Raw genomic sequence first — 27,302 nt, forward strand, 5'->3', positions numbered from 1 at the left:
GTGATGATCCATGGCACGAAGCCTCCAATAATGATCCATGGCACGAAGCCTCCAGTGATGATCCATGGCACGAAGCCTCCAGTGATGATCCATGGCCTGGAGTCTCCAGTGATAATCCATGGCAAGAAGGCTGTTGGGATGATCCATGGCCCGGAGCCTCCAGTGATGATCCATGGCACGAAGACTCCAGTGATGATCCATGGCCCGGAGCCTCCAGTGGTGATCCACGGCACGGAGCCTGCAATGATGGCCCGCAGTCCGGAACCTCCTGAGACGGCCCGCTGTCCAGAGTCTTCAGCGACGTTCCGCAGTCCAGAACCTCCAGTGATGATCCAAGGTCCGGTGACACAAAAGCAGAGGGATCAGCGGGCGGAGAGGGGGTTACGCCCCGAACCGGAGCCGCCGCCTCTGCTGGAGGATCCGCAGGATGAGAAGGTTCTGCGTACTGCATCAGAGCCGCCATAGACAATAGTCACCCTCCCTAACCCTACCTTTTATCTTTTTTTTTGTTTAGGTGCATCCGGAGTCCGCACCTTTGTGGGGGGTACTGTCACATCCTGACCATAGAAAGCTGTTATTTTCTATGGTAGAGTAGGTCAGGGCGTGACAGGGGGGTTTTCTAGTTTAGTTTTTCTATGTTGTTTTCTAGTTTTGTATTTCTATGTTGGGTTTTGTTTGGGATGATCTCCAATTAGAGGCAGCTGGTCATCATTGTCTCTAATTGGAGATCATACTTAAGTAGGTGTTTTTCCCACCTGGGTTTGTGGGAGATTGTTTTTGAGTAGTGTATGTTTCACCTCTGCATCACGGTTTGTTGTTTTTTTGTTCTTTAGTTTATGTGTATGTATTGAATAGTTTCACAGTTCAATAAAATATGTGGAACGATAATCACGCTGCACTTTGGTCCACTCCTCTCTATGACAACCGTGACACCCGAAGCCAAATCTAGTTGACAAACCCTGTTTTATAGTATGTCATGGCCTTTTCTGGCCAACTGCTGTTATGTTTATGATATACTATGGTGTTGTTGATGAACCCTGTTTTATAGTAGGACATGGCCTTTACTGGCCAACTGCTGTTATGTTTATGATATACTATGGTGTTGTGTCACTAGACTTTGACCAGATATTATTGCATCCAAAGATCAACTGTACCTAGAACATAGATACAGAGACACTTGTTATCAGGAAGGTGCTCTCTCAGAACAACGGAAAATATCTCAATGACTTGACATGTTCTGGTTGTGAATTCAGGCTACAAGGTAAGAATCTTCCCAGTGATTATTGTAAAGTGTGTAGAGAAATTAAATGTATGGTGTTATTTTAGTATAGTGACTGACAGTAAAACACTCAGATTTAAAAGTCCATTTCACCTGGGACAGTTATGTGACAGTTCAATCATACAAAATGGCGCTAACTGGGCGTAGGCAAGTCAAATTCAAAAACATATTGTTCATATATCGTATTATACGATTTGTTTATTGTGGTTATTTTACAATTTGTAAAAATTTTAATGTATCATAGTTGTAAATCATCTTTCAGAATATCAGAATATTTGTTGTTTTCTAAACTACAATGAGCTCCTCTTTCCTGTGTAATTTGGTTTGAAACCACTGAACATACTTTTCTTAACATTGTTATTATGAACTGAATTCAGTAACAGCATAATAATATCATACCTGTTAAACAAAGCAACACACTAGAATGAGAGAAATTATTAAAAGAGAAAGTGAGACATTAATATTATTATTAGTTATTATCTATTATTATCTATTAATTAAATCACCTGACTGTTTCTATGTATGTTAGTAAATGTTTTATTTCTAAGAGATAATGAATATAAGAGAACAATTGACATTCAATAATTAGTTGTCACTGTGTTAACCACAACCAACATGCTGGATCTCTGTTTAGTTGTTACTGTGTTGACCACAACCAACATGCTGGATCTCTGTTTAGTTGTCACTGTGTTAACCACAACCAACATGCTGGATCTCTGTTTAGTTGTTACTGTGTTAACCACAACCAACATGCTGGATCTCTGTTTAGTTGTCACTGTGTTAACCACAACCAACATGCTGGATCTCTGTTTAGTTGTTACTGTGTTGACCACAACCAACATGCTGGATCTCTGTTTAGTTGTTACTGTGTTAACCACAACCAACATGCTGGATCTCTGTTTAGTTGTCACTGTGTTAACCAACATGCTGGATCTCTGTTTAGTTGTCACTGTGTTAACCACAACCAACATGCTGGATCTCTGTTTACAGGGGTCAGTGCTCTAAAATGAGTCTCTCTGGGGAGAGAGAGGAGGGGGGCCCTGCCTCTAAAATGAGTCTCTCTGGGGAGAGAGAGGAGGGGGCCCCTGCATCTAAAATGAGTCTATCTGGGGAGAGAGAGGAGGGGGCCCCTGCCTCCAAAATGCATCTCTCTGGGGGACATGACACCAAAGCTAAGAGGTAAGATGACAATTTTATGAAGAATTGATTAAGTTTATTTCCTAAATAAATAACTATCTTAAGGTGAATGCACTTACTGTAAATCTCTCTGGATAAGAGCATCTGCTAAATCAGGGGTTCTCAATCCGGGGTCTGTGGAGGTACTGCAGGGGTTCTGCAGGAAGCGTGGGGAGTGGTGGTGTATCCAGGGAGAAAACTAAACTTATATTCTGAAATGTCATTTGTGGTTTTATGCTATTGGAATTATTTAGCAACTGCAGTAGTGCTGAAAAAATGTGTTATTCCTTACTAAAGTAGTAATTACTGAGAATTACTAGTTAATTTTTATCACTTACAATCATAAAATAACAATTTATACCATAACAAACAATTAAACTGACATAAACCAAAATCACTATATATGTAGTTATTTAGTTAATTACCAAATTGAGCCGGTCGGTCACATTTGAGAGTGAGGCAGATATATAACATTTTGCAAAAAAAACATGATTTTTGTCTCTCTGAAATGAAACCATCAAGTGATAGATTTTAAACAAATCCTTGTCTGTGAGAGATGTAATAATTAATACATAATTTCTTTAAACAATAAAAGCTAATTTCTGTAAAGTGATATGTTGCGTTTTGGAACTATTCGTATGTTCCCCATCTGAGATCAGAGTAGATGAGAGATGTAATGTTTGTCTCTGTTGTGTTGAAGACCAATCAAGCAGGAGAGACCAGCCTCCCCTGTTCCCAGCTGTGTGTCCATGAAGAGTGACCAGTCTATGGATAAACCTGAAGAGTTTAGAGAGGGAGACTTTTCTACTGAACAAAGGTAAGAAGAACTCATGGGTCATGGTCTGTGAGTTAAACAACACTGTCTCTAGTCATTTCTCCTCTCCCATTTTCCCATTTCATTTTGTTGTTTTCATAATCCATTGTCTAATCCTTTAGTCCATTTTCATAGTCCTAAAACAATATTAAACAAACACAACGTTCACTCCACGTGTGTGTGTGTGTGTGTGTGTGTGTGTGTGTGTGTGTGTGTGTGTGTCTGTGTGTGTGTGTGTGTGTGTGTGTGCTCTCCCTGGATGAGGAGATATAATCTCTATCCTGATTGCCTAGTCACTTTTATCCTTACCTACATGTACATATTACCTCAATTACCTCAACTACCTGGTACCCCTGGACATTGACTCAGTACTGGTACTCCTTATAGTCTCATTATTACCTCAACTACCTGGTACCCCTGCACATTGACTCAGTACTGGTAATCCTTATAGTCTCATTATTACCTCAATTACCTGGTACCCCTGCACATTGACTCAGTACTGGTACTCCTTATAGTCTCATTATTACCTCAACTACCTGGTACCCCTGCACATTGACTCAGTACTGGTACTCCTTATAGTCTCATTATTACCTCAACTACCTGGTACCCCTGCACATTGACTCAGTACTGGTACTCCTTATAGTCTCATTATTACCTCAACTACCTGGTACCCCTGCACATTGACTCAGTACTGGTAATCCTTGTAGTCTCATTATTACCTCAATTACCTGGTACCCCTGCACATTGACTCAGTACTGGTACTCCTTATAGTCTCATTATTACCTCAACTACCTGGTACCCCTGCACATTGACTCAGTACTGGTAATCCTTATAGTCTCATTATTTCCTCAACTACCTGGTACCCCTGCACATTGACTCAGTACTGGTACTCCTTATAGTCTCATTATTACCTCAACTACCTGGTACCCCTGCACATTGACTCAGTACTGGTTCTCCTTATAGTCTCATTATTACCTCAACTACCTGGTACCCCTGCACATTGACTCAGTACTGGTACTCCTTATAGTCTCGTTATTACCTCAACTACCTGGTACCCCTGCACATTGACTCAGTACTGGTACTCCTTATAGTCTCATTATTACCTCAACTACCTGGTACCCCTGCACATTGACTCAGTACTGGTACTCCTTATAGTCTCATTATTACCTCAACTACCTGGTACCCCTGCACATTGACTCAGTACTGGTACTCCTTATAGTCTCATTATTACAACAACTACCTGGTACCCCTGCACATTGACTCAGTACTGGTACTCCTTATAGTCTCATTATTACCTCAACTACCTGGTACCCCTGCACATTGACTCAGTACTGGTACTCCTTATAGTCTCATTATTACCTCAACTACCTGGTACCCCTGCACATTGACTCAGTACTGGTAATCCTTATAGTCTCATTATTTCCTCAACTACCTGGTACCCCTGCACATTGACTCAGTACTGGTACTCCTTATAGTCTCATTATTACCTCAACTACCTGGTACCCCTGCACATTGACTCAGTACTGGTACTCCTTATAGTCTCATTATTACCTCAACTACCTGGTACCCCTGCACATTGACTCAGTACTGGTAATCCTTATAGTCTCATTATTTCCTCAACTACCTGGTACCCCTGCACATTGACTCAGTACTGGTACTCCTTATAGTCTCATTATTACCTCAAATACCTGGTACCCCTGGACATTGACTCAGTACTGGTACTCCTTATAGTCTCATTATTACCTCAACTACCTGGTACCCCTGCACATTGACTCAGTACTGGTACTCCTTATAGTCTCATTATTACCTCAACTACCTGGTACCCCTGCACATTGACTCAGTACTGGTACTCCTTATAGTCTCATTATTACCTCAACTACCTGGTACCCCTGCACATTGACTCAGTACTGGTACTCCTTATAGTCTCATTATTACCTCAACTACCTGGTACCCCTGCACATTGACTCAGTACTGGTACTCCTTATAGTCTCATTATTACCTCAACTACCTGGTACCCTGCACATTGACTCAGTACTGGTACTCCTTATAGTCTCATTATTACCTCAACTACCTGGTACCCCTGCACATTAACTCAGTACTGGTACTCCTTATAGTCTCATTATTACCTCAACTACCTGGTACCCCTGCACATTGACTCAGTACTGGTACTCCTTATAGTCTCATTATTACCTCAACTACCTGGTACCCCTGCACATTGACTCAGTACTGGTACTCCTTATAGTCTCATTATTACCTCAACTACCTGGTACCCCTGCACATTGACTCAGTACTGGTTCTCCTTATAGTCTCATTAATACCTCAACTACCTGGTACCCCTGCATATTGACTCAGTACTGGTACTCCTTATAGTCTCATTATTACCTCAACTACCTGGTACCCCTGCACATTGACTCAGTACTGGTACTCCTTATAGTCTCATTATTACCTCAACTACCTGGTACCCCTGCACATTGACTCAGTACTGGTACTCCTTATAGTCTCATTATTACCTCAACTACCTGGTACCCCTGCACATTGACTCAGTACTGGTACTCCTTATAGTCTCATTATTACCTCAACTACCTGGTACCCCTGCACATTGACTCAGTACTGGTACTCCTTATAGCCTCATTATTACCTCAACTACCTGGTACCCCTGCACATTGACTCAGTACTGGTACTCCTTATAGCCTCATTATTACCTCAACTACCTGGTACCCCTGCACATTGACTCAGTACTGGTTCTCCTTATAGCGTAATTATTGTTATGTAGTGTTACTATTTCCTTTTTTTAATTTACAAGGTATAAAGTCAACGTAGCAAGTCTGGTGAACAGGGCAGAGCTCCATATCCGCAGGCAGACCAGCAGAAACTGGATCAGCAGCACTACAAGGTATCACGTCTGGTGGACAGGTCAGAGTTCATATCCTCAGTCAGACCAGTAGAAACTGGATCAGCAGCACTACAAGGTATCACGTCTGGTGGACAGGTCAGAGTTCATATCCTCAGTCAGACCAGTAGAAACTGGATCAGCAGCACTACAAGGTATCACGTCTGGTGAACAGGTCAGAGTTCATATACTCAGTCAGACCAGTAGAAACTGGATCAGCAGCACTACAAGGTATCACGTCTGGTGAACAGGTCAGAGTTCATATCCTCAGTCAGACCAGTAGAAACTGGATCAGCAGCACTACAAGGCATCACGTCTGGTGGACAGGTCAGAGTTCATATCCTCAGTCAGACCAGTAGAAACTGGATCAGCAGCACTACAAGGTATCACGTCTGGTGGAGCATGTATCAATACTGATAGGATGGAAAGAAAGGGAGCTCTACTCTCAGATCAGTTTCTCCATTCAAATCTTTCCTTAACATTATAATTAGTTCACATACTGACCACGGATCAGCTTCTATTATCACCTATGGCTGCAAGTATTAAGGAGGCTTATTCTAATGCTTACCCAATAAAAATGCACTAAATTACAGATTTGGCACATCATTGTGTTCATGTTAGGATACACATCATGACATATATTGACACAAATTACAGACAGTGGCCTACAATTAGCAAAATATAACTTAAAACCTGTTGAGGACCCCTTCGAGATAGGATCCCGTTAACAGCAAAAATAGCAAAAATATCATACTTTCAATTTCTCAAACATACGACTATTTTACACCATTTTAAAGATACACTTCTCCTTAATGTAACCACATTGTCCGATTTCAAAAAGGCTTTACAGCGAAAGCAAAACATTAGATTATGTTAGGAGAGTACATAGACAAAAATAACCACACAGCCATTTTCCAAGCAAGAAGATACAGTGGGGCAAAAAAGTATTTAGTCAGCGACCCATTGTGCAAGTTCTCCCACTTAAAAAGATGAGAGGCCTGTAATTTTCATCATAGGTACACGTCAACTATGACAGACAAAATGAGAAAAAAAATCCAGAAAATCACATTGTAGGATTTTTAATTAATTTATTTGCAAATTATGGTGGAAAATAAGTATTTGGTCACCTACAAACAAGCAAGATTTCTGGCTCTCACAGACCTGTAACTTCTTCTTTAAGAGGCTCCTCTGTCCTCCACTCGTTAACTGTATTAATGGCACCTGTTTGAACTTGTTATCAGTATAAAAGACACCTGTCCACAACCTCAAACAGTCACACTCCAAACTCCACTATGGCCAAGACCAAAGAGCTGTCAAAGGACACCAGAAACAAAATTGTAGACCTGCACCAGGCTGGGAAGACTGAATCTGCAATAGGTAAGCAGCTTGGTTTGAAGAAATCAACTGTGGGAGCAATTATTAGGAAATGGAAGACATACAAGACCACTGATAATCTCCCTCGATCTGGGGCTCCACGCAAGATCTCACCCCAGAACCACACGTGGGGACCTAGTGAATGACCTGCAGAGAGCTGGGACCAAAGTAACAAAGCCTACCATCAGTAACACACTACGCCGCCAGGGACTCAAATCCTGCAGTGCCAGACGTGTCCCCCTGCTTAAGCCAGTACATGTCCAGGCCCGTCTGAAGTTTGCTAGAGAGCAGTTGGATGATCCAGAAGAGGATTGGGAGAATGTCATATGGTCAGATGAAACCAAAATATAACGTTTTGGTAAAAACTCAACTTGTCGTGTTTGGAGGACAAAGAATGCTGAGTTGCATCCAAAGAACACCATACCTACTGTGAAGCATGGGGGTGGAAACATCATGCTTTGGGGCTGTTTTTCTGCAAAGGGACCAGGACGACTGATCCGTGTAAAGGAAAGAATGAATGGGGCCAGTTATCGTGAGATTTTGAGTGAAAACCTCCTTCCATCAGCAAGGGCATTGAAGATGAAACGTGGCTGGGTCTTTCAGCATGACAATGATCCCAAACACACCGCCCGGGCAACGAAGGAGTGGCTTCGTAAGAAGCATTTCAAGGTCCTGGAGTGGCCTAGCCAGTCTTCAGATCTCAACCCCATAGAAAATCTTTGGAGGGATTTGAAAGTCCATATTGCCCAGCGACAGCCCCAAAACATCACTGCTCTAGAGGAGATCTGCATGGAGGAATGGGCCAAAATACCAGCAACAGTGTGTGAAAACCTTGTGAAGACTTACAGAAAACATTTGACCTGTGTCATTGCCAACAAAGGGTGTATAACAAAGTATTGAGATAAACTTTTGTTATTGACCAAATACTTATTTTCCCCCATGATTTGCAAATAAATTCATAAAAAATCATACAATGTGATTTTCTGGAATTGTTTTTCTAATTTTGTCTGTTATAGTTGAAGTGTACCTATGATGAAACTTACAGGCCTCTCTCATCTTTTTAAGTGGGAGAACTTGCACAATTGGTGGCTGACTAAATACTTTTTTGTCCCACTGTATGTCACAAAAACCCAAAACACAGCTAAATGAAGCACTAACCTTTGACGATCTTCATCAGATGACACTCCTAGGACATCATGTTACACAATGCATGTATGTTTTGTTCGATAAAGTTCATATTTATATCCAAAAACTGAATTTTACATTGGCGCGTGATGTTCAGAAATTGTTCCGAAAATGTTTATCCTCCAAAACTTCCGGTGAATGAGCACAATGAGCACACATATTACAGAAATACTCATCATAAACATTGACAAAATACATAACAATTATTTTAAGAATTATAGATACAGTACTCCTTAATGCAACCGCTGTGTCAGATTTTAAAATAGCTTTTCGGAGAAAGTACATTTTTCAATATTCTGAGTACATAGCTAGCCATCAAAGCAAGCTATACAGACACCTGCCAAGTTCGGGCAGATATATATTATTACTGTATAAAACCTAGCAGTACTACTGATTTCTCTGAGAGTGAGGCAGATATATATTATTACTGTGTTAAACCTAGCAGTACTACTGATTTCTCTGAGAGGCAGATATATATTATTACTATATTAAACCTAGCAGTACTACCGATTTCTCTGAGAGGCAGATATATATTATTACTGTGTTAAACCTAGCAGTAATACTGATTTCTCTGAGAGTGAGGCAGATATACATTATTACTGTGTTAAACCTAGCAGTACTACTGATTTCTCTGAGAGTGAGGCAGATATATATTATTAATGTATAAAACCTAGCAGTACTACTGATTTCTCTGAGAGTGAGGCAGATATAATATTATTACTGTGTTAAACCTAGCAGTACTACTGATTTCTCTGAGAGGCAGATATATATTATTACTATATTAAACCTAGCAGTACTACCGATTTCTCTGAGAGGCAGATATATATTATTACTGTGTTAAACCTAGCAGTAATACTGATTTCTCTGAGAGTGAGGCAGATATACATTATTACTGTGTTAAACCTAGCAGTACTACTGATTTCTCTGAGAGTGAGGCAGATATATATTATTAATGTATAAAACCTAGCAGTACTACTGATTTCTCTGAGAGTGAGGCAGATATATATTATTACTGTGTTAAACCTAGCAGTACTACTGATTTCTCTGAGAGGCAGATATATATTATTACTGTATTAAACCTAGCAGTACTACTGATTTCTCGGAGAGTGAGGCAGATATATATTATTACTGTGTTAAACCTAGCAGTACTACTGATTTCTCTGAGAGTGAGACAGATATATATTATTACTGTGTTAAATCTAGCAGTACTACTGATTTCTCTGAGAGGCAGATATATATTATTACTGTGTAAAACCTAGCAGTACTACTGATTTCTCTGAGAGGCAGATATATATTATTACTGTGTAAAACCTAGCAGTACTACTGATTTCTCTGAGAGGCAGATATATATTATTACTGTGTTAAATCTAGCGTACTACTGATTTCTCTGAGAGGCAGATATATATTATTACTGTGTAAAACCTAGCAGTACTACTGATTTCTCAGAGAATGAGACAGATATACGTAAAGCATTTTGAAAAAAAAAACATTTGACTATCTTAAATGAAACATCAAATGATACATTATAAACATACACATGTCGGTCATTGAAAAATTGCATGCCATGATTAGGGAGTTAGGGCAGGTGGCACCAAATCGTCCCACCTACGTAACAGCCAGTTGAATCCTGTGGCGCGATATTCAAATACCTTAGAAATGCTATTACTTCAATTTCTCAAACATATGACCATTTTACAGCATTTTAAAGACAAGACTCTCGTTAATCTAACCACACTGTTCGATTTCAAAAAGGCTTTACAACGAAAGCAAAACATTAGATTATGTCAGCAGAGTACCCAGCCAGAAATAATCAGACACCCATTTTTCAAGCTAGCATATAATGTCACAAAACCCCAGAAGACAGCTAAATGCAGCACTAACCTTTGATGATCTTCATCAGATGACACACCTAGGACATTATTTTATACAATACATGCATGTTTTGTTCAATCAAGTTCATATTTATATCAAAAACCAGCTTTGTACATTAGCATGTGACGTTCAGAACTAGCATACCCCCCGCAAACTTCCGGCGAATTTACTAACAATTTACTAAATTACTCACGATAAACGTTCACAAAAAGCATAACAATTATTTTAAGAATTATAGATACAGAACTCCTCTATGCAATCGATATGTCCGATTTTAAAATAGCTTTTCGGTGAAAGCACATTTTGCAATATTCTAAGTAGATAGCCCGGCATCACAGGGCTAGCTATTTAGACACCCAGCAAGTTTAGCCTTCACCAAACTCCGATTTACTATTAGAAAAGTTTGATTACCTTTCCTGTTCTTCGTCAGAATGCACTCCCAGGACTTCTACTTCAATAACAAATGTTGGTTTGGTCCCAAATAATCCATAGTTATGTTCCAACAGCGGCGTTTTGTTCGTGCGTTCAAGACACTATCCGAATGGTAAATAAGGTTCACGCGCACGGCGCATTTCGTGACAAAAGATTTCTAAATATTTCATTACCGTACTTCGAAGCATGTCAACCGCTGTTTAAAATAAATTTTTATGCCATTTTTCTCGTAAAAAAGCGATAATATTCTGACCGGGAATCTGCAATTAGGTAAACAGACGAAAGAAAATACAGCATGGGGTCGACTCGGGCACGCGCCTAAGCCCTTTGTCCTCTGATCGGCCACTTGGCAAAGGCGATAATGTGTTTCAGCCTGGGGCTGCCTCAATATCGTTCAGCTTTTTCCCGGGCTCTGAGAGCCTATGGGAGCCGTAGGAAGTGTCACGTTACAGCTAAGATCCTAATGTTCAATAAACAGAGCCAAGAACAACAACACCTTGTCAGACAGGCCACTTCCTGCATGAAATCTTCTCAGGTTTTTGCCTGCCATATGAGTTCTGTTATACTCACAGACACCATTCAAACAGTTTTAGAAACTTTAGGGTGTTTTCTATCCAAAGCCAATAATTATATGCATATTGTAGTTACTGGACAGGAGTAGTAACCAGATTAAATCGGGTACGTTTTTTTATCCGGCCGTGTAAATACTGCCCCCTAGCCCTAACAGGTTAAAAAACACCTATCTCATTTATAATTTCTTTAAAGAATAAAAGTTAACTTATGAACGTTTCTGAAAGTGATATCTAGCGTTTTGTAATGAAACTCTTCTTATGTTTCCCATCTGAGATCAGAGTAGATGAGAGATGTAAAGTTTGTCTCTGTTGTGTTGAAGACCAATAAAGCAGGAGAGACCAGCCTCCCCTGTACCCAGCTGTGTGTCCATGAAGAGTGACTGGTCTATGAAACCTCCTATATCCTTTAGAGAGGGAGACTTTACTACTGAACAAAGGTAAGAAGAACTCATGGGTCATGGTCAGTGAGTTAAACAACACTGTTTCAAGTCATTTCTCCTCTCCCATTTTCACATTTCTTTTGGTTGTTTTCATAATCCATAGGCTAATCCTTTAGTCCATTTTCATAGTCCTAAAACAGGGTGTGTGTGTGTGTGTGTGTGTGTGTGTGTGTGTGTGTGTGTGTGTGTGTGTGTGTGTGTGTGTGTGTGTGTGTGTGTGTGTGTGTGTGTGTGTGTGTGTGTGTGTGTGTGTGTGTGTGTGTGTGTGTGTGTGTGTACTCCCTGGATGAGGAGATATAATCTCATGTTTTGTCCACAGAAACCAACAGGAGAGATCAGAGTCAGAGATTCTCAGTGGTCAGTCTTCCCAGAGTCATCAAACAGACCTGGACTCTATATTCAGTGTATGTGGTCCTGTTATGAACATTTGTTTTTGTTTACCTCGAGTAAAGTTGATCTGTCAATCATTCATTAATGTGTTAATGAGAAAGCATTTCTTCTCTTGCTTAACTTATTTACATGATTTATTTCAGTTGCTTGAAGAGAAAATTATGACATTTGTGAAGAACGAGCTGAAGATGTTCAAGAGGATTCTTGGTCCTGAACTCCCAGAAGGATTTGAGAGTCAGAAGCAGGATGAGGAAGTGGTGGATGCTGAAGATGAGAAGCAGGAGAGCAGTGCCAGAGAGGGGGCTCTGAAGATCACACTGCACATCCTGAGGAAAATGAACCAGAAGGAGCTTGCTGACACACTGGAGAAACGTAAGATCTGTCTGCCTCATGTTGAATGCTGTTTTATAACATTTAAAAGCTGTGGCTAAAGTACAGCTAAAGTAGCTGTGTAACTCAATGATATTGTAGCAGACTTAACACAACACCTAGTGACCTCATCAAGTAGCAGCAGGGATGTGTTGTGGTGATTAATTTAGAGAGAGAGAGAGACAACATTAATAATACCATCAATAATACGAATAATAATATAATCAGTCACACCAGTCTGTAATGCATTATGAAAAGATTTATACAGTCAGTTAAGAGAATAAATGATTATAATTTAAATAACAGTCCTACAATACTGTAGTTATTAAAACATATGTAATATTAATATCCTCTGTGTTATTTCTTCATTCAGATGAGCTTGCTGTGATTTGCCAACGTGAACTCCAATCTAACCTAAAGAAGAAGTTTCAATGTGTATTTGAGGGGATCGCTAAACAAGGAAACCCAACATTTCTCAACAAGATCTACACAGAGCTCTACATCACAGAGGGTGGAACAGGAGAGGTCAATAATGAACATGAGCTGAGACAGATTGAGACATCAACCAGGAAACAAGCAAGACCAGAGACTGCAATCAAATGTAACGACATCTTCAAACCCTTAACTGGACAAGACAAACTTATCAGAACTGTGCTGACAAAGGGAATCGCTGGCATTGGAAAAACAGTCTCTGTGCAGAAGTTCATTCTGGACTGGGCTGAAGGAAAAGCCAATCAGGATGTTCAATTTGTGTTTTCATTCCCTTTTAGGGAGCTGAATTTGATGAAAGGGGACAAACACACTTTGATTGAACTTGTCAATCACTTCTCAATGGAAACCAAACAATCAAGAATCTCCAACTACGACAAGTACAAAGTTCTGTTCATCTTTGATGGTCTGGATGAGTGCCGACTGCCCCTAGACTTCCAGAAGAACAAGATCTGTTATGACGTCACAGAGTCAACCTCAGTGGATGTTCTGCTGACAAATCTCATCAAGGGAAATCTGCTTCCCTCTGCTCTCCTCTGGATAACTACCCGACCTGCAGCAGCCAATAAGATCCCTTCAGGGTGTATTGACCAGGTGACAGAGGTACGAGGGTTCAATGACCCACAGAAGGAGGAGTACTTCAGAAAGAGATTCATTGATGAGGACCTGGCCAACAGAATCATCTCACACATAAAGACATCAAGGAGCCTCCACATCATGTGCCACATTCCAGTCTTCTGTTGGATTTCTGCAACAGTCCTCGAACACATGCTGAAACATAAGAGAGAAGAGATGCCCAAGACTCTGACTGAGATGTACACACACCTTGTGGTGTTTCATACCAAACAGAAGAATGAAAAGTATCTTGGGAAAGAAGAGACAGATCCACACTTGAGTAACGAGAGCATTCTGTCACTGGGAAAACTGGCTTTTCAACAGCTTGTGAATGGCAATCTGATTTTCTATGAAGAAGACCTGAAAGAGGCTGGCATTGATGTCAATGAAGCCTCAGTGTACTCAGGATTGTGCACACAGATCTTTAAAGAGGAATGTGTTCTGCACCAGATGAAGGTGTACTGCTTCGTGCATCTGAGCATTCAGGAGTTTCTGGCTGCTGTGTATGTGTTCCTCTCATTCATCAACAACAATGAGAATCTAATGGACAAACAGCAAACAAAGTCCAGTATATTTTCTTTGCTGTACAGAGACGAGCCTGAAGTTACTGTCTACAAGAGTGCTGTGGATAAAGCCTTACAAAGTGAGACAGGAAACCTGGACCTTTTCCTCCGCTTCCTTCTGGGCCTCTCACTGGAGTCCAATCAGAAGCACTTACGAGGTCTACTGACAAAGACAAGAATCAGCTCACAGAGCCATGAAGAAACAGTCAAGTACATCAAGGAGAAGATCAGGGAGAATACCTCTCCAGAGAGGAGCATCAATCTGTTCCACTGTCTGAATGAACTGAATGACCATTCTCTAGTGGAGGAAATCCAAAGCTACCTGAAATCAGGAAGTCTCTCAAAACCCAACCTGTCACCTGCACAGTGGTCAGCTCTGGTCTTTGTGTTGCTGACTTCAGAAAAGGAGCTGGATGTGTTTGACCTGAAGAAATACTCCAGATCAGAGGAAGGTCTTCTGAGGCTGCTGCCAGTGGTCAAAGCCTCCAGAGCTGCTCTGTGAGTAAATAAAATGACATATAAGAAGTAATCATCAGGAAGAAAGAAATATTATGTTTAGAGAAAAATGTGTATTATAATATGTATATAATATTAAATTGAATAACATATTGAATCAGATATTCAATCTAGTATTACAATATGACCATACAATTCTAGGAGACGGAAGATGAATCTATATGTTGTTTGAGAGAATAAACCAAATGCATCTACCGTTGTCCTTCTACACTACTGGTGTTAAATTAACAGTGTGTTTGTGAAGTCATGATGATCTCGTTGCAGGCTGTCAGGCTGTGGAGTCACAGAGGAAGGCTGTGCTTCTCTGGTCTCAGTTCTCAGTTCAAACCCCTCACACCTGAGAGAGCTGGACCTGAGTAACAATGACCTGAAGGATTCAGGAGTGAAGCTGCTCTCTGCTGGACTGGGGAAACCCCACTGTAAACTGGAGACTCTGAGGTCAGTATTCCTGTAGTTGGTCAACAAGTGATAACTGTTCACCAGATCCACATGTGTTTACCAGGCACACATAGTCCACACCATATGTGTTTGGACAGTGAAGCTTACAGTTGTACATTTGGTTGTGTTTTAGATTGTAGCCTCTGTTATTGGTAATGGTGAGAGGTTAGTATGTTTTGTTGTATCCTCTGTTATTGGTAATGGTGAGAGGTTAGCATGTTTTGTTGTAGCCTCTGTTATTGGTAATGGTGAGAGGTTAGCATGTTTTGTTGTAGCCTCTGTTATTGGTAATGGTGAGAGGTTAGCATGTTTTGTTGTAGCCTCTGTTAATGGTAATGGTGAGAGGTTAGCATGTTTTGTTGTAGCCTCTGTTATTGGTAATGGTTAGTATGTTTTGTTGTAGCCACTGTTTTTGGTAATGGTGAGAGGTTAGCATGTTTTGTTGTGTCCTTTGTTATTGGTAATGGTGAGAGGTTAGCAGGTTTTGTTGTATCCTCTGTTATTGGTAATGGTGAGAGGTTAGCATGTTTGTTGTAGCCTCTGTTATTGGTAATGGTGAGAGGTTAGCATGTTTTGCTGTAGCCTCTGTTATTAGTAATGGTGAGAGGTTAGCATGTTTTGTTGTATCCTCTGTTAGTGGTAATGGTGAGAGGTTAGCATGTTTTGTTGTAGCCTCTGTTATTGGTAATGGTGAGAGGTTAGCATGTTTTGTTGTAGCCTCTGTTAATGGTAATGGTGAGAGGTTAGCATGTTTTGTTGTAGCCTCTGTTATTTGTAATGGTGAGAGGTTAGCATGTTTTGTTGTAGCTTCTGTAACTTTTCTCACTCATTATTATTAAAATAACTGCAAATGCGTCAATGTCACCTCTTATGAAACATTTGATCTGAAATCCAAAATGCTGGAGTGTAGGGCCACATTTAAATGTTTTGCTTCACTATCAAAATAGATATGGTGTGGACTGTATACTCAATACAATCTAAATCTGATACCTCACTGTCTGTCTTTTGACTGATACTGCTTTTAAACTGGTCTGGTCAGTCTACTCAAATATTTGTACTATACATGTTTCTATCTGCAGGAAAAACTTTGATAATTTGTCATTTTTAATGACGATATATTAATTTACAAATAGATATGGAAGGTTTCATATGTTGAAAAAATATACCGCCACTATTTTCACCACCAAAGAATAGCAGTGTGATTTTAATATGATTTGACTCTTTGCAGGCTGTCAGCCTGTGGAGTCACAGAGGAAGTCTGTGCTTCTCTGGTCTCAGTTCTGTGATCAAACCCAACACATTATTTGTAAACGGGTAACAGTGTAAACAGGGAAAGCTAAGCGTATCATTTTAATACAAAATGTCTGTCATTGTATTTCTTCTGTGTTGGCAGACTCACTGGCTGTAAACTCACAGACACATCCTGTAAAGTGTTGGCCTCAGTTCTCAGTTCAAACCCCTCACACCTGAGAGAGCTGGACCTGAGTAACAATGACCTGAAGGATTCAGGAGTGGAGCTGCTCTCTGCTGGACTGGAGGATCCACACTGTAAACTGGAGACTCTGAGGTCAGTATTCCTGTAGTTGGTCAACAAGTGATAACTGTTCACCAGATCCACATGTGTTTACCAGACACACATAGTCCACACCATATGTGTTTGGCCAGTGAAGTTTACAGTTTTAAATGTGGTGCTATGCTCCAGCATTTTGGATTTGAGATGTTTCATATTAGGTGACAGTACAGAATGTCACCTTTTATTTAAACGTATTCATACATATACAGTCGTGGCCAAAAGTTTTGAGAATGACACAAATATTAATTTCCACAAAGTTTGCTGCTTCAGTGTCTTTAGATATTTTTGTCAGATGTTACTGTGGAATACTGAATTATAATTACAAGCATTTCATAAGTGTCAAAGGCTTTTATTGACAATTACATGAAGTTGAAGCAATGAATCAATATTTACATTTAAAAATTATTAATTATTTGGACAAATGTATTTAGTCAAAAGTTGAATGTTTTGTCCCATATTCATGCCTGCAGTGATTACATCAAGCTTGTGATTCTACTAAATTGTTGAATTAATTTGCTGTTTGTCCTAGTTGTGTTTTAGATAATATTTTTCCTAATAGTAACTTAATGGTGAATAATGTCCTGTAATTTTGGAGTCACTTCACTTGTATTGTCAGTAAGAATAGAAGATGTTTCTGAACACTTCTACATTCATGTGGATGCTACCATGATTATGAATAATCAGGAATGAATCGTGAATAATGATAAATGAGCCTCTGTTATTGGTAATGGTGAGAGGTTAGCATGTGTTGTTGTAGTCTCTGTTATTGGTAATGGTGAGAGGTTAGCATGTTTTGTTGTAGCCTCTGTTATTGGTAATGGTGAGAGGTTAGCATGTTTTGTTGTAGCCTCTGTTATTGGTAATGGAGAGAGGTTAGCATGTTTTGTTGAAGTCTCTGTTATTGGTAATGGTGAGAGGTTAGCATGTTTTTTTGCAGCCTCTGTTATTGGTAATGGTGAGAGGTTAGCATGTTTTGTTGTAGCCTCTGTTATTGGTAATGGAGAGAGGTTAGCATGTTTTGTTGTAGCCTCTGTTATTGGTAATGGTGAGAGGTTAGCATGTTTTGTTGTAGTCTCTGTTATTGGTAATGGTGAGAGGTTAGCATGTTTTGTTGCAGCCTCTGTTATTGGTAATGGTGAGAGGTTAGCATGTTTTGTTGTATCCTCTGTTATTGGTAATGGTGAGAGGTTAGCATGTTTTGTTGTAGACTCTGTTATTGGTAATGGTGAGAGGTTAGCATGTTTTGTTGTAGCCTCTGTCATTGGTGATGCTGAGAGGTTAGCATGTTTTGTTGTAGCCTCTGTTATTGGTAATGGTGAGAGGTTAGCATGTTTTGTTGTAGTCTCTGTTATTGGTAATGGTGAGAGGTTAGCATGTTTTGTTGTAGCCTCTGTTATTGGTAATGGTGAGAGGTTAGCATGTTTTGTTGTATCCTCTGTTTTAGGTAATGGTGAGAGGTTAGTATGTTTTGTTGTAGCCTCTGTTATTGTTAATGGTGAGAGGTTAGCATGTTTTGTTGTATCCTCTGTTATTGGGAGTGTTGAGAGGTTAGCATGTTTTGTTGTAGCCTCTGTTATTGGTAATGGTGAGAGGTTAGCATGTTTTGTTGTAGTCTCTGTTATTGGTAATGGTGAGAGGTTAGCATGTTTTGTTGTAGCCTCTGTTATTGGTAATGGTGAGAGGTTAGCATGTTTTGTTGTAGCCTCTGTTATTGGTAATGGTGAGAGGTTAGCATGTTTTGTTGTATCCTCTGTTATTGGTAATGGTGAGAGGTTAGCATGTCTTGTTGTAGCCTCTGTTATTGGTAATGGTGAGAGGTTAGCATGTTTTGTTGTATCCTCTGTTATTCGTAATGGTGAGAGGTTAGCATGTCTTGTTGTAGCCTCTGTAACTTTCTCACTCATTATTATTCATGATTCATTCATGATTTGTAGTAATCATGGCATAATCAGGATTCATTTAGTAGTGTTTAGAAACATGTTATCTACTCACTTAGACAGAAAATTATCCAGTCATCATCCACCATTTTATTATTGGGCAAAACACAACCAAAACAAACTGCAAATGCAACCAACTAGTTTACAACGAAACACTAATCTATTGACTACTTTAATACACTATAAATGAATTGGTCAGAATACTTATGACTTCTTCAAATGGGGGGACTAGATACATAAACTGCTTTCATTTCTAAATGGTGAATCAGATATGTATGAAAATATCCTCAAATAAAAGGTGACATTATATACTGTTACCTCATATGAAACATTTGATCTGAAATCCAAAATGTTGGAGTTTAGAGCCACATTTAAAATATTAGCTTGGATCATCATTGGATCATCATTGCAGGCTCCGTGCCGTGGATCACCACTGGAGGCTCCGGGCCATGGATCATCACTGGAGTCTTCGTGCCATGGATCATCACTGGAGGCTCCGGGCCATGGATCATCCCAACAGCCTTCTTGCCATGGATTATCACTGGAGACTCCAGGCCATGGATCATCACTGGAGGCTTCGTGCCATGGATCATCACTGGAGGCTTCGTGCCATGGATCATTATTGGAGGCTTCGTGCCATGGATCATCACTGGAGTCTTCGTGCCATGGATCATCATTGGAGGCTTCGGACCATGGATCATCACTGGAGGCTTTTTACATGGAGCCGGAACAGGTCTCACCGGACTGGGGAACGTCGCTGGAGGCTCCGGACTGGGGGACGTTGCCGGAAGCTCTGGACTGGGAAGGCGTACTGGAGGCCTGATGCGTGGGGCTGGCACAGGTGGCGCCAGACTGGTAACACACACCTCAGGGCAAGGAGCAGGAACAAGACACACCGGACTGGGCAGGCGCACTAGAGACCTGATGCGTGGGGCTGGAACAGGTGGCGCCCGACTGGTGACACGCACCTCAGGGCAAGTGCGAGGAGCAGGAACAGGGCGTACCAGGCTGGATAGACTCACTGGAGGCCTGGTACGTGGGGCAGGCACAGAGCTCACCGGGCTGTGAATGCGCACTGGCGACACAGTGCGCATCACCGCATAACACGGTGCTTGCTCAGTCACTCGCTCCCCACGGTAAGCATGAGGAGCTGGCTCAGGTCTCCAACCTGACTGTGCCAATCTCCCTAATTTTTTGGGGGGGTGTGTCTGCCTCTCGTGCTTCCCTTGTTGCCGCGCTCTCGCTGCCTCCACCTGTTCTCGTGGGAGGTGCTTTTCTCCTGCCCCTAATTCCTCCAAAGCCCTGGATATACTCCTCCTAACCTCCGCAATAGTCCACAGGTCCATATCACGTTGGAATGACAAGTGGACTACACGTCTCGAATGTTCAGAAAGTTAAGCTTACGTTGCAAAAATCTTATTGACTAAAATTACAAATGATGCAGTACTGCTGGCTGGTGAAGTAGGCTAGCTAGCAGTGGCTGCGTTGTTGACTTTGCCATACTTGTTGTAGTCAACACCATCAGCCTCATTCATCTATTCCTCCATCAATATCACCATCGTTGTTGTAGTCATCACCCTCAGCCTCATTCATCTATTCCTGTCAAAATAGATATGGTGTGGACTGTATACTCAATACAATCTAAATCTGATACCTCAATGTCTGTCTTTTGACTGATACTGCTTTTAAACTGGTCTGGTCAGTCTACTCAAATATTTGTATTATATATTTTTCTCTCTACAAGATGATTTTACTCGTTGCAGGCTGTCAGGCTGTCTAGTCACAGAGGAAGGCTGTGCTTCTCTGGTCTCAGCTCTGTGGTCAAACCCAACACATTATTTGTAAACGGGTAACAGCGTAAACATGGAAAGCTAAGAATATAATTTTAATACAACCTGTCTGTCATTGTATTTCTTCTGTGTTGGCAGACTCACTGGCTGTAAACTCACAGACACATCCTGTAAAGTGTTGGCCTCAGTTCTCAGTTCAAACCCCTCACACCTGAGAGAGCTGGACCTGAGTAACAATGACCTGAAGGATTCAGGAGTGAAGCTGCTCTCTGCTGGACTGGAGGATCCACACTGCAGACTGGAGACTCTGAGGTCAGTATTCCTGTAGTTGGTCCACAAGTGTTTTGTTGTAGTCTCTGTTATTGGTAATGGTGAGAGGTTAGCATGTTTTGTTGTAGCCTCTGTTATTGGTAATGGTGAGAGGTTAGCATGTTTTGTTGTAGCCTCTGTTATTGGTAATGGTGAGAGGTTAGCATGTTTTGTTGTAGCCTCTGTTATTGGTAATGGTGAGAGGTTAGCATGTTTTGTTGTAGTCTCTGTTATTGGTAATGGTGAGAGGTTAGCATGTTTTGTTGTAGCCTCTGTTATTGGTAATGGTGAGAGGTTAGCATGTTTTGTTGTAGCCTCTGTTATTGGTAATGGTGAGAGGTTAGCATGTTTTGTTGTAGCCTCTGTTATTGGTAATGGTGAGAGGTGTCGTGTCTTTGGGGGTACCATTAAACGGAAGATATGTTTATCAATTAGCTCCCTGTAATTATTATCACGCGATTAAACTGATTAATCGTTTAATTGTAATTAACTAGGAGGTCGGGGCACCAAGGAGAATATTCAGATTACAAAGCTATAATTTTCCTAATATAACTTTCCTGTACTATAATATTATATTCTATTATAATATAGGTCGATTATCTTCTAAGTTTAAATGGTGTATTTACCTCTAGTCCAGTCTCATTCCAAAACGTCATAAATTGTTGTATCTGCACGAACCCAGTCTTTACTAAAATCATCGATACATCAATTGTCTTAAAATCATTTATTTACTACACTAAGTAATTAACAGAAAAACATACAAACAGTAATTATCGTCACAAAGGATTGGTAGAGGAATGTGCCCTTGTGGGCTAAACAGGCAGGTCGGCCTGTTGAACAATGGGTCATAAACGGTCCGCTGAGAAGTTACACAGAGTTCATTAATATTAACAATTGACAATTGAAGGCTCACTCATTCGGGAACAATTGCAATCAATATATATTTACGCTCAGTGTGTCGTCGTTCTTTGTTGGAGAGTTCGGTTCTGTTGGAGAGTCTCTCTCTCGGTTAGAATGGATCTTTCAAAGCAACATTCATTAATGTCGTCATAGAATGGTGGTTTCGTTGGTCTTCGCGTTCGATGATATAATTTACTTAGCTGCAGACTAATAATTAATATCAAAGACTTGTTCTTATTCTGTCGGTATCAATAGTCTAAAAGTTAACCACGTGGTATGGTTCACTTTCAGTAGAGGAATTGGAAGGTAGAACCTATGTGCCAACGGAGTGTAGGCCTGGTCTGGAGAAATGTAAATCAGGGAGTGTTTTATAGTGCCCATAGAACAGCTTGTCAAATGAAGCCTGGTCCTGTATGGGTGTTGGTACAAAGGGGAGGGGGGTCAACTGTCCTTCCTGTACCCAAAGAGGCCAACGTCATGACAGAGGTTAGCATGTTTTGTTGTGGCCTCTGTAACTTTTTCACTCATTATTTTTCATGATCCTTCTCAATCATGGCAGTCACAGGCTTGATGTCGTCATTGCAGTCAAAGAATATGGGACCAAATACTAAACTTTTGACTATTTTAACACACTATGATTTAATTGGTCAGAAAACATATGACTTATTTAAATAGGGGGACTAGATACATGAAGTGCTTTCATTTTACTAAATGGTGAAACAGATATGTATGAAAATATCCTCAAATAAAAGGTGACATTATATACTGTCACCTCATATGAAACATTTGATCTCAAATCCAAAATGTTGGAGTTTAGAGCCACATTTAAAATGTTATCTTCACTGTCAAAATAGATATGGTGTGGACTGTATACTCAATACAATCTAAATCTGATACCTCACTGTCTGTCTTTTGACTGACACTGCTTTTAAACTGGTCTGGTCAGTCTACTCAAATATTTGTACTATACATGTTTCTATCTGCAGGCAAAACGTTGATAATTTGTAATTCATAATATGATACATTAATTTATGAATAGATATGGAAGGTTTCAGGACACTGATATATCTGAATATGTTTAAGAAATATACTGCCACTATTTTCACCACCAAAGACTAGCAGTGTGATTTTAATATGATTTTACTCTTTGCAGGCTGTCAGGCTGTCTAGTCACAGAGGAAGGCTGTGCTTCTCTGGTCTCAGCTCTGAGGTCAAACCCCTCACACCTGAGAGAGCTGGACCTGAGCTACAATCACCCAGGAGACTCAGGAGTCAGACTGCTGACTGCTGGACTGGAGGATCCACACTGCAGACTGGAGAAACTCAAGTATGTAGAGGGTTTATGTCAATGTTCATATCAGACATGTTTGACTTTTCAGGCTAGTTAAGACAAACATTCTGACCACCACTTGGACAAAATTATATGCTGTGTGTGTGTGTGTGTGTGTGTGTGTGTGTGTGTGTGTGTGTGTGTGTGTGTGTGTGTGTGTGTGTGTGTGTGTGTGTGTGTGTGTGTGTGTGTGTGTGTGTGTGTGTGTGTGGTGTGTGTGTGTGTGTGTGTGTGTGTGTGTGTGTGTGTGTGTGTGAGTTCAGGTGTATCCCTCAATGACTGTCTGTTTTTCTGCTTACCGCTACAGTGTGGAACATGGTGAAGAGATCAGAATGAAACCTGGGCTTAGAAAATGTGAGTGTTGACTGCTGTGAAGAATATGACTAAGAATAAGTCTTAATTCAAGTTAAGTCAAAGTCAAAGACCACCATCATTACTGACTTGGTCATATTAAATATCAGCTGGAGTTCTACAGAAGCAGAAATCAGGGACACCAAAGTTTACAAAGAGTTGAGTGTGTGTGTGTGTGTGTGTGTGTGTGTGTGTGTGTGTGTGTGTGTGTGTGTGTGTGTGTGTGTGTGTGTGTGTGTGTGTGTGTGTGTGTGTGTGTGTGTGTGTGTGTGTGTGTGTGTGTGTGTGTAATTAATGTGAATAAGTGTGTATTATATTACCATACAGTATAACATATGATCATTCAACAAGTCTCAAGTTACCTTAACTTCTCCTTTTGATACCTAGAAACATCTACATTAAATGAATTAGTGAAAAGTGAGTTAACATTCTAATGTGAATGATGATGATTTCTAATATTGTGTCTGGTTTCATCCATCAGATGTCTGTGATCTCACACTGGACCTAAACACAGTAAACAGACTCCTCTCTCTGTCTGAGGAGAACAGAAATGTGACATGGAGGAGAGAGAAGCAGCTGTATCCTGATCACCCAGAGAGATTTGAGGACTGTAGACAGGTGCTGTGTAGAGAGGGTCTGACTGGGCGCTGTTACTGGGAGGTAGAGTGGAATGGGGGGGCTGATATAGGAGTGACATATAAAGGAATCAGCAGGAGAGGAGGGGTTAAGGACTGTTGTCTTGGATACAATGACAAGTCCTGGTGTCTGTTCTGCTCTGACAACAGATACACTGCCTGTCACAATAATAATCCCACTACCATAGACGTCCCCTCCTCCAGCCCCCACAGAGTAGGAGTGTATCTGGACTGGCCAGCCGGCACTCTGTCCTTCTATAGAGCCTCCTCTGACACACTGACCCACCTGATCACATTCACCTCCACATTCCCTGAGCCCCTCTATCCAGGGTTTAGGGTTTGTGATGTTGACTCCTCAGTGTCCCTGAAATAATAACTGGACACACACACACACACACACACACACACACACACACACACACACACACACACACACACACACACACACACACACACACACACACACACACACACACACACACACTGGACACACACACTGGACACAGACACACACTGAACACACACACACACTGGACACACACTCACTGGACACACACACACACACTCACTGGACACACACACACGCTTGACACACACGCTTGACACACACACGCTTGACACACACATGCTTGACAAACACACTGGATACACACACACACACTCTGGGGACACACACACAAACACTGACACACACACACACACACACACTGACACACATAAACACAGACACACACACACACACTGAACACACACACACACACAAACCCACTGGACACACACACACACACACACACACACACACACACTGGACACAGACACACACACTGAACACACACACACACTGGACACACACTGACTGGACACACACACACACTCACTGGACACACACACACACGCTTGACACACACACGCTTGACACACACATGCTTGACAAACACACTGGATACACACACACACACTCTGGGGACACACACACAAACACTGACACACACACACACACACACTGACACACATAAACACAGACACACACACACACACACTGAACACACACACACACACAAACCCACTGGACACACACACACACACACACACACACACACACACACACACACACACACACACACACACACACACACACACACACACACACACACACCACACACACTGGACACAGACACACACACTGAACACACACACACACTGGACACACACTCACTGGACACACACACACACTCACTGGACACACACACACACGCTTGACACACACACGCTTGACACACACATGCTTGACAAACACACTGGATACACACACACACACACTCTGGACACACACACACAAACACTGACACACACACACACACTGACACACATAAACACAGACACACACACACACACACTGAACACACACACACAAACCCACTGGACACACACACACACACTCACTGGACACACACACACACACACACACACACACACACACAATGAACACACACACACTGAACACACACAATGGACAAACACACACTGGACACTCACACATGACAGGCTTGTAATATTTTCTGATCTTTTTCCACTTTGCCTTTTTTATGATATATTTTACTGTTTGTGTTTGTACCACAGGAGGTTGGTGGGACCTTATTTAGGGAGGACAGGCTTGTAATGGCTGGAGTGGAATAAGTGGAATGGTATTGTCATGACGTTGGCCTGTGGGTAAGGTTTATGACCACCCCCCATAAATACCTTTCTCCCTTCCCCTCTCTGACCCTACTGAAGGACTTGAATAGCCTGTGTTAAATATAGAGAGTCTGGGAACATCAAACAAATGGGGTAAAGGAACCATATTTTGGTAATAAAACCAGTTGGAAATATGCTTGGGAACGTAATGAGTATGCATGTAAGGTTCGGTTGTCATCTGAGACATTATGACTGATGACAGGACGACATAAACTGTACCTGAGAAAGTATACACCCTCTAGTTATCAGAGTAACATGGAATTGTTATGGAATTGAAATGTTTGATATTGGAATTGTTTGTTAGGAGATTAAATGTAATTTTAGCTTCCAAATGAGAGAATTGTGTTTTCATAAGGAAAGTGCCCTGCTTGATCAGTGGCCCACCCCTGTGAAGAGGAGGGGTTATAAACGATGAAACACATCCTTCCCCCCTCTCCACTATATAAGCCTTTGACGAAAAGATAATCACGTTGTTCCAGTACGGGAGGTCTTCAGCCTCTACGTTAGAAGGACACACATGTCAAGTACAGAACTAAGCCAACCTCGGCGTGAGCTTTGGTGGCGAATGGTATGAACTTTGAGCTTATTCACTACAGAAGTGATACTTCCTAGCCGTTGAGTTAGCAGCGGCCGCTGTAGACGTGGGCTAGGAAAGGACGGACGACGGATCCAGTCTAACAACCAGATGAAGATACCACCACGTATCCAATTGACCACCATTGACATTCTTCCAAAAACAGGAAGATCTGTTGGCCAACCCGGCCAGCATCTACGACCAATCTACTGAAGCGCAGCTCAGAGTAAATATTTATTGCATTTTCCTTTTCCAAATGGGCGGTAATTTAGAATGCATAAGATAATGTATTTACGATAGCATAGCTGCTGTTTCTGTGTTCCTAAATCTTCCCGCTCTTTCATTCAAGCCCAACCCCCTTTCCTTTGTGTAACCAGCCATCATACAGGTTCCGTCCACCGGGACGTTTTCTGTATGACATCATCTGTATTCTGTGTATTTGTAATTCTGTGTGCTTAGTTTATTTAGTAAATAAATAATTAAACCCAATTTTGTATTGCTGATTCAACTTGTTAGCCAGGGTTCGTGAAAATAGCCAAGAACTTAAAACTTTCATTATGAGACTGAAAATAAAACAAGGGTTAATATTGACTGCTATCGATGTAAAATATTACAAAGTATTTTAAGAGTTTATTCGGAAGATAACGGCTCTATAAACGTTCTTCCGTGGTGCCCCGACTTTCTAGTTAATTACTTTTACATGATTAGCTTAATCAGGTAATATTAATTACAGAGAAATCATTTTATAAGTTAGC

The 27,302-nt window shown here is 41.0% G+C and overlaps 1 protein-coding gene and 1 long non-coding RNA gene across 6 annotated transcripts; both read left to right on the forward strand.

The window, feature by feature from the left end:
* The first annotated feature begins 1,143 nt into the window (after positions 1-1,143).
* On the forward strand, positions 1,144-21,042 carry LOC145867127 (NLR family CARD domain-containing protein 3-like). 4 transcript variants are annotated; one of them, XM_082971182.1, is made up of 11 exons: positions 1,144-1,261; positions 2,270-2,458; positions 3,156-3,272; positions 6,073-6,162; positions 11,915-12,031; positions 12,354-12,438; positions 12,568-12,796; positions 13,167-15,414; positions 16,808-16,981; positions 19,337-20,540; positions 20,853-21,035. In XM_082971182.1, exons 2-8 carry the CDS (start codon positions 2,286-2,288, stop codon positions 14,960-14,962), a joined length of 2,607 nt encoding a protein of 868 aa, XP_082827308.1. In that variant the 5' UTR covers positions 1,144-1,261; positions 2,270-2,285; the 3' UTR covers positions 14,963-15,414; positions 16,808-16,981; positions 19,337-20,540; positions 20,853-21,035. The 4 variants fall into 4 exon arrangements, with proteins under 4 accessions (XP_082827308.1, XP_082827309.1, XP_082827307.1 ...); XM_082971183.1 differs by lacking the exon at positions 19,337-20,540 and having other exon boundaries at positions 20,853-21,042; XM_082971181.1 differs by lacking the exon at positions 20,853-21,035 and having other exon boundaries at positions 19,337-20,575.
* Positions 21,043-23,065: 2,023 nt separating this feature from the next.
* On the forward strand, positions 23,066-27,036 carry LOC145867128 (uncharacterized). Of its 2 annotated transcripts, XR_014383233.1 has the most exons (4): positions 23,066-23,250; positions 23,561-23,607; positions 24,086-24,222; positions 25,860-27,036. It is a non-coding gene; the product is annotated as an uncharacterized LOC145867128 (long non-coding RNA). The 2 variants fall into 2 exon arrangements; XR_014383232.1 differs by lacking the exon at positions 25,860-27,036 and having other exon boundaries at positions 23,069-23,250; positions 24,086-25,364.
* The last annotated feature ends 266 nt before the right edge of the window (positions 27,037-27,302 follow it).

This window comes from Salmo salar, unplaced genomic scaffold (assembly GCF_965601325.2).
Source record: "Salmo salar unplaced genomic scaffold, fSalSal1 ptg000206l, whole genome shotgun sequence".
Taxonomy (NCBI): Eukaryota; Metazoa; Chordata; class Actinopteri; order Salmoniformes; family Salmonidae; genus Salmo; species Salmo salar.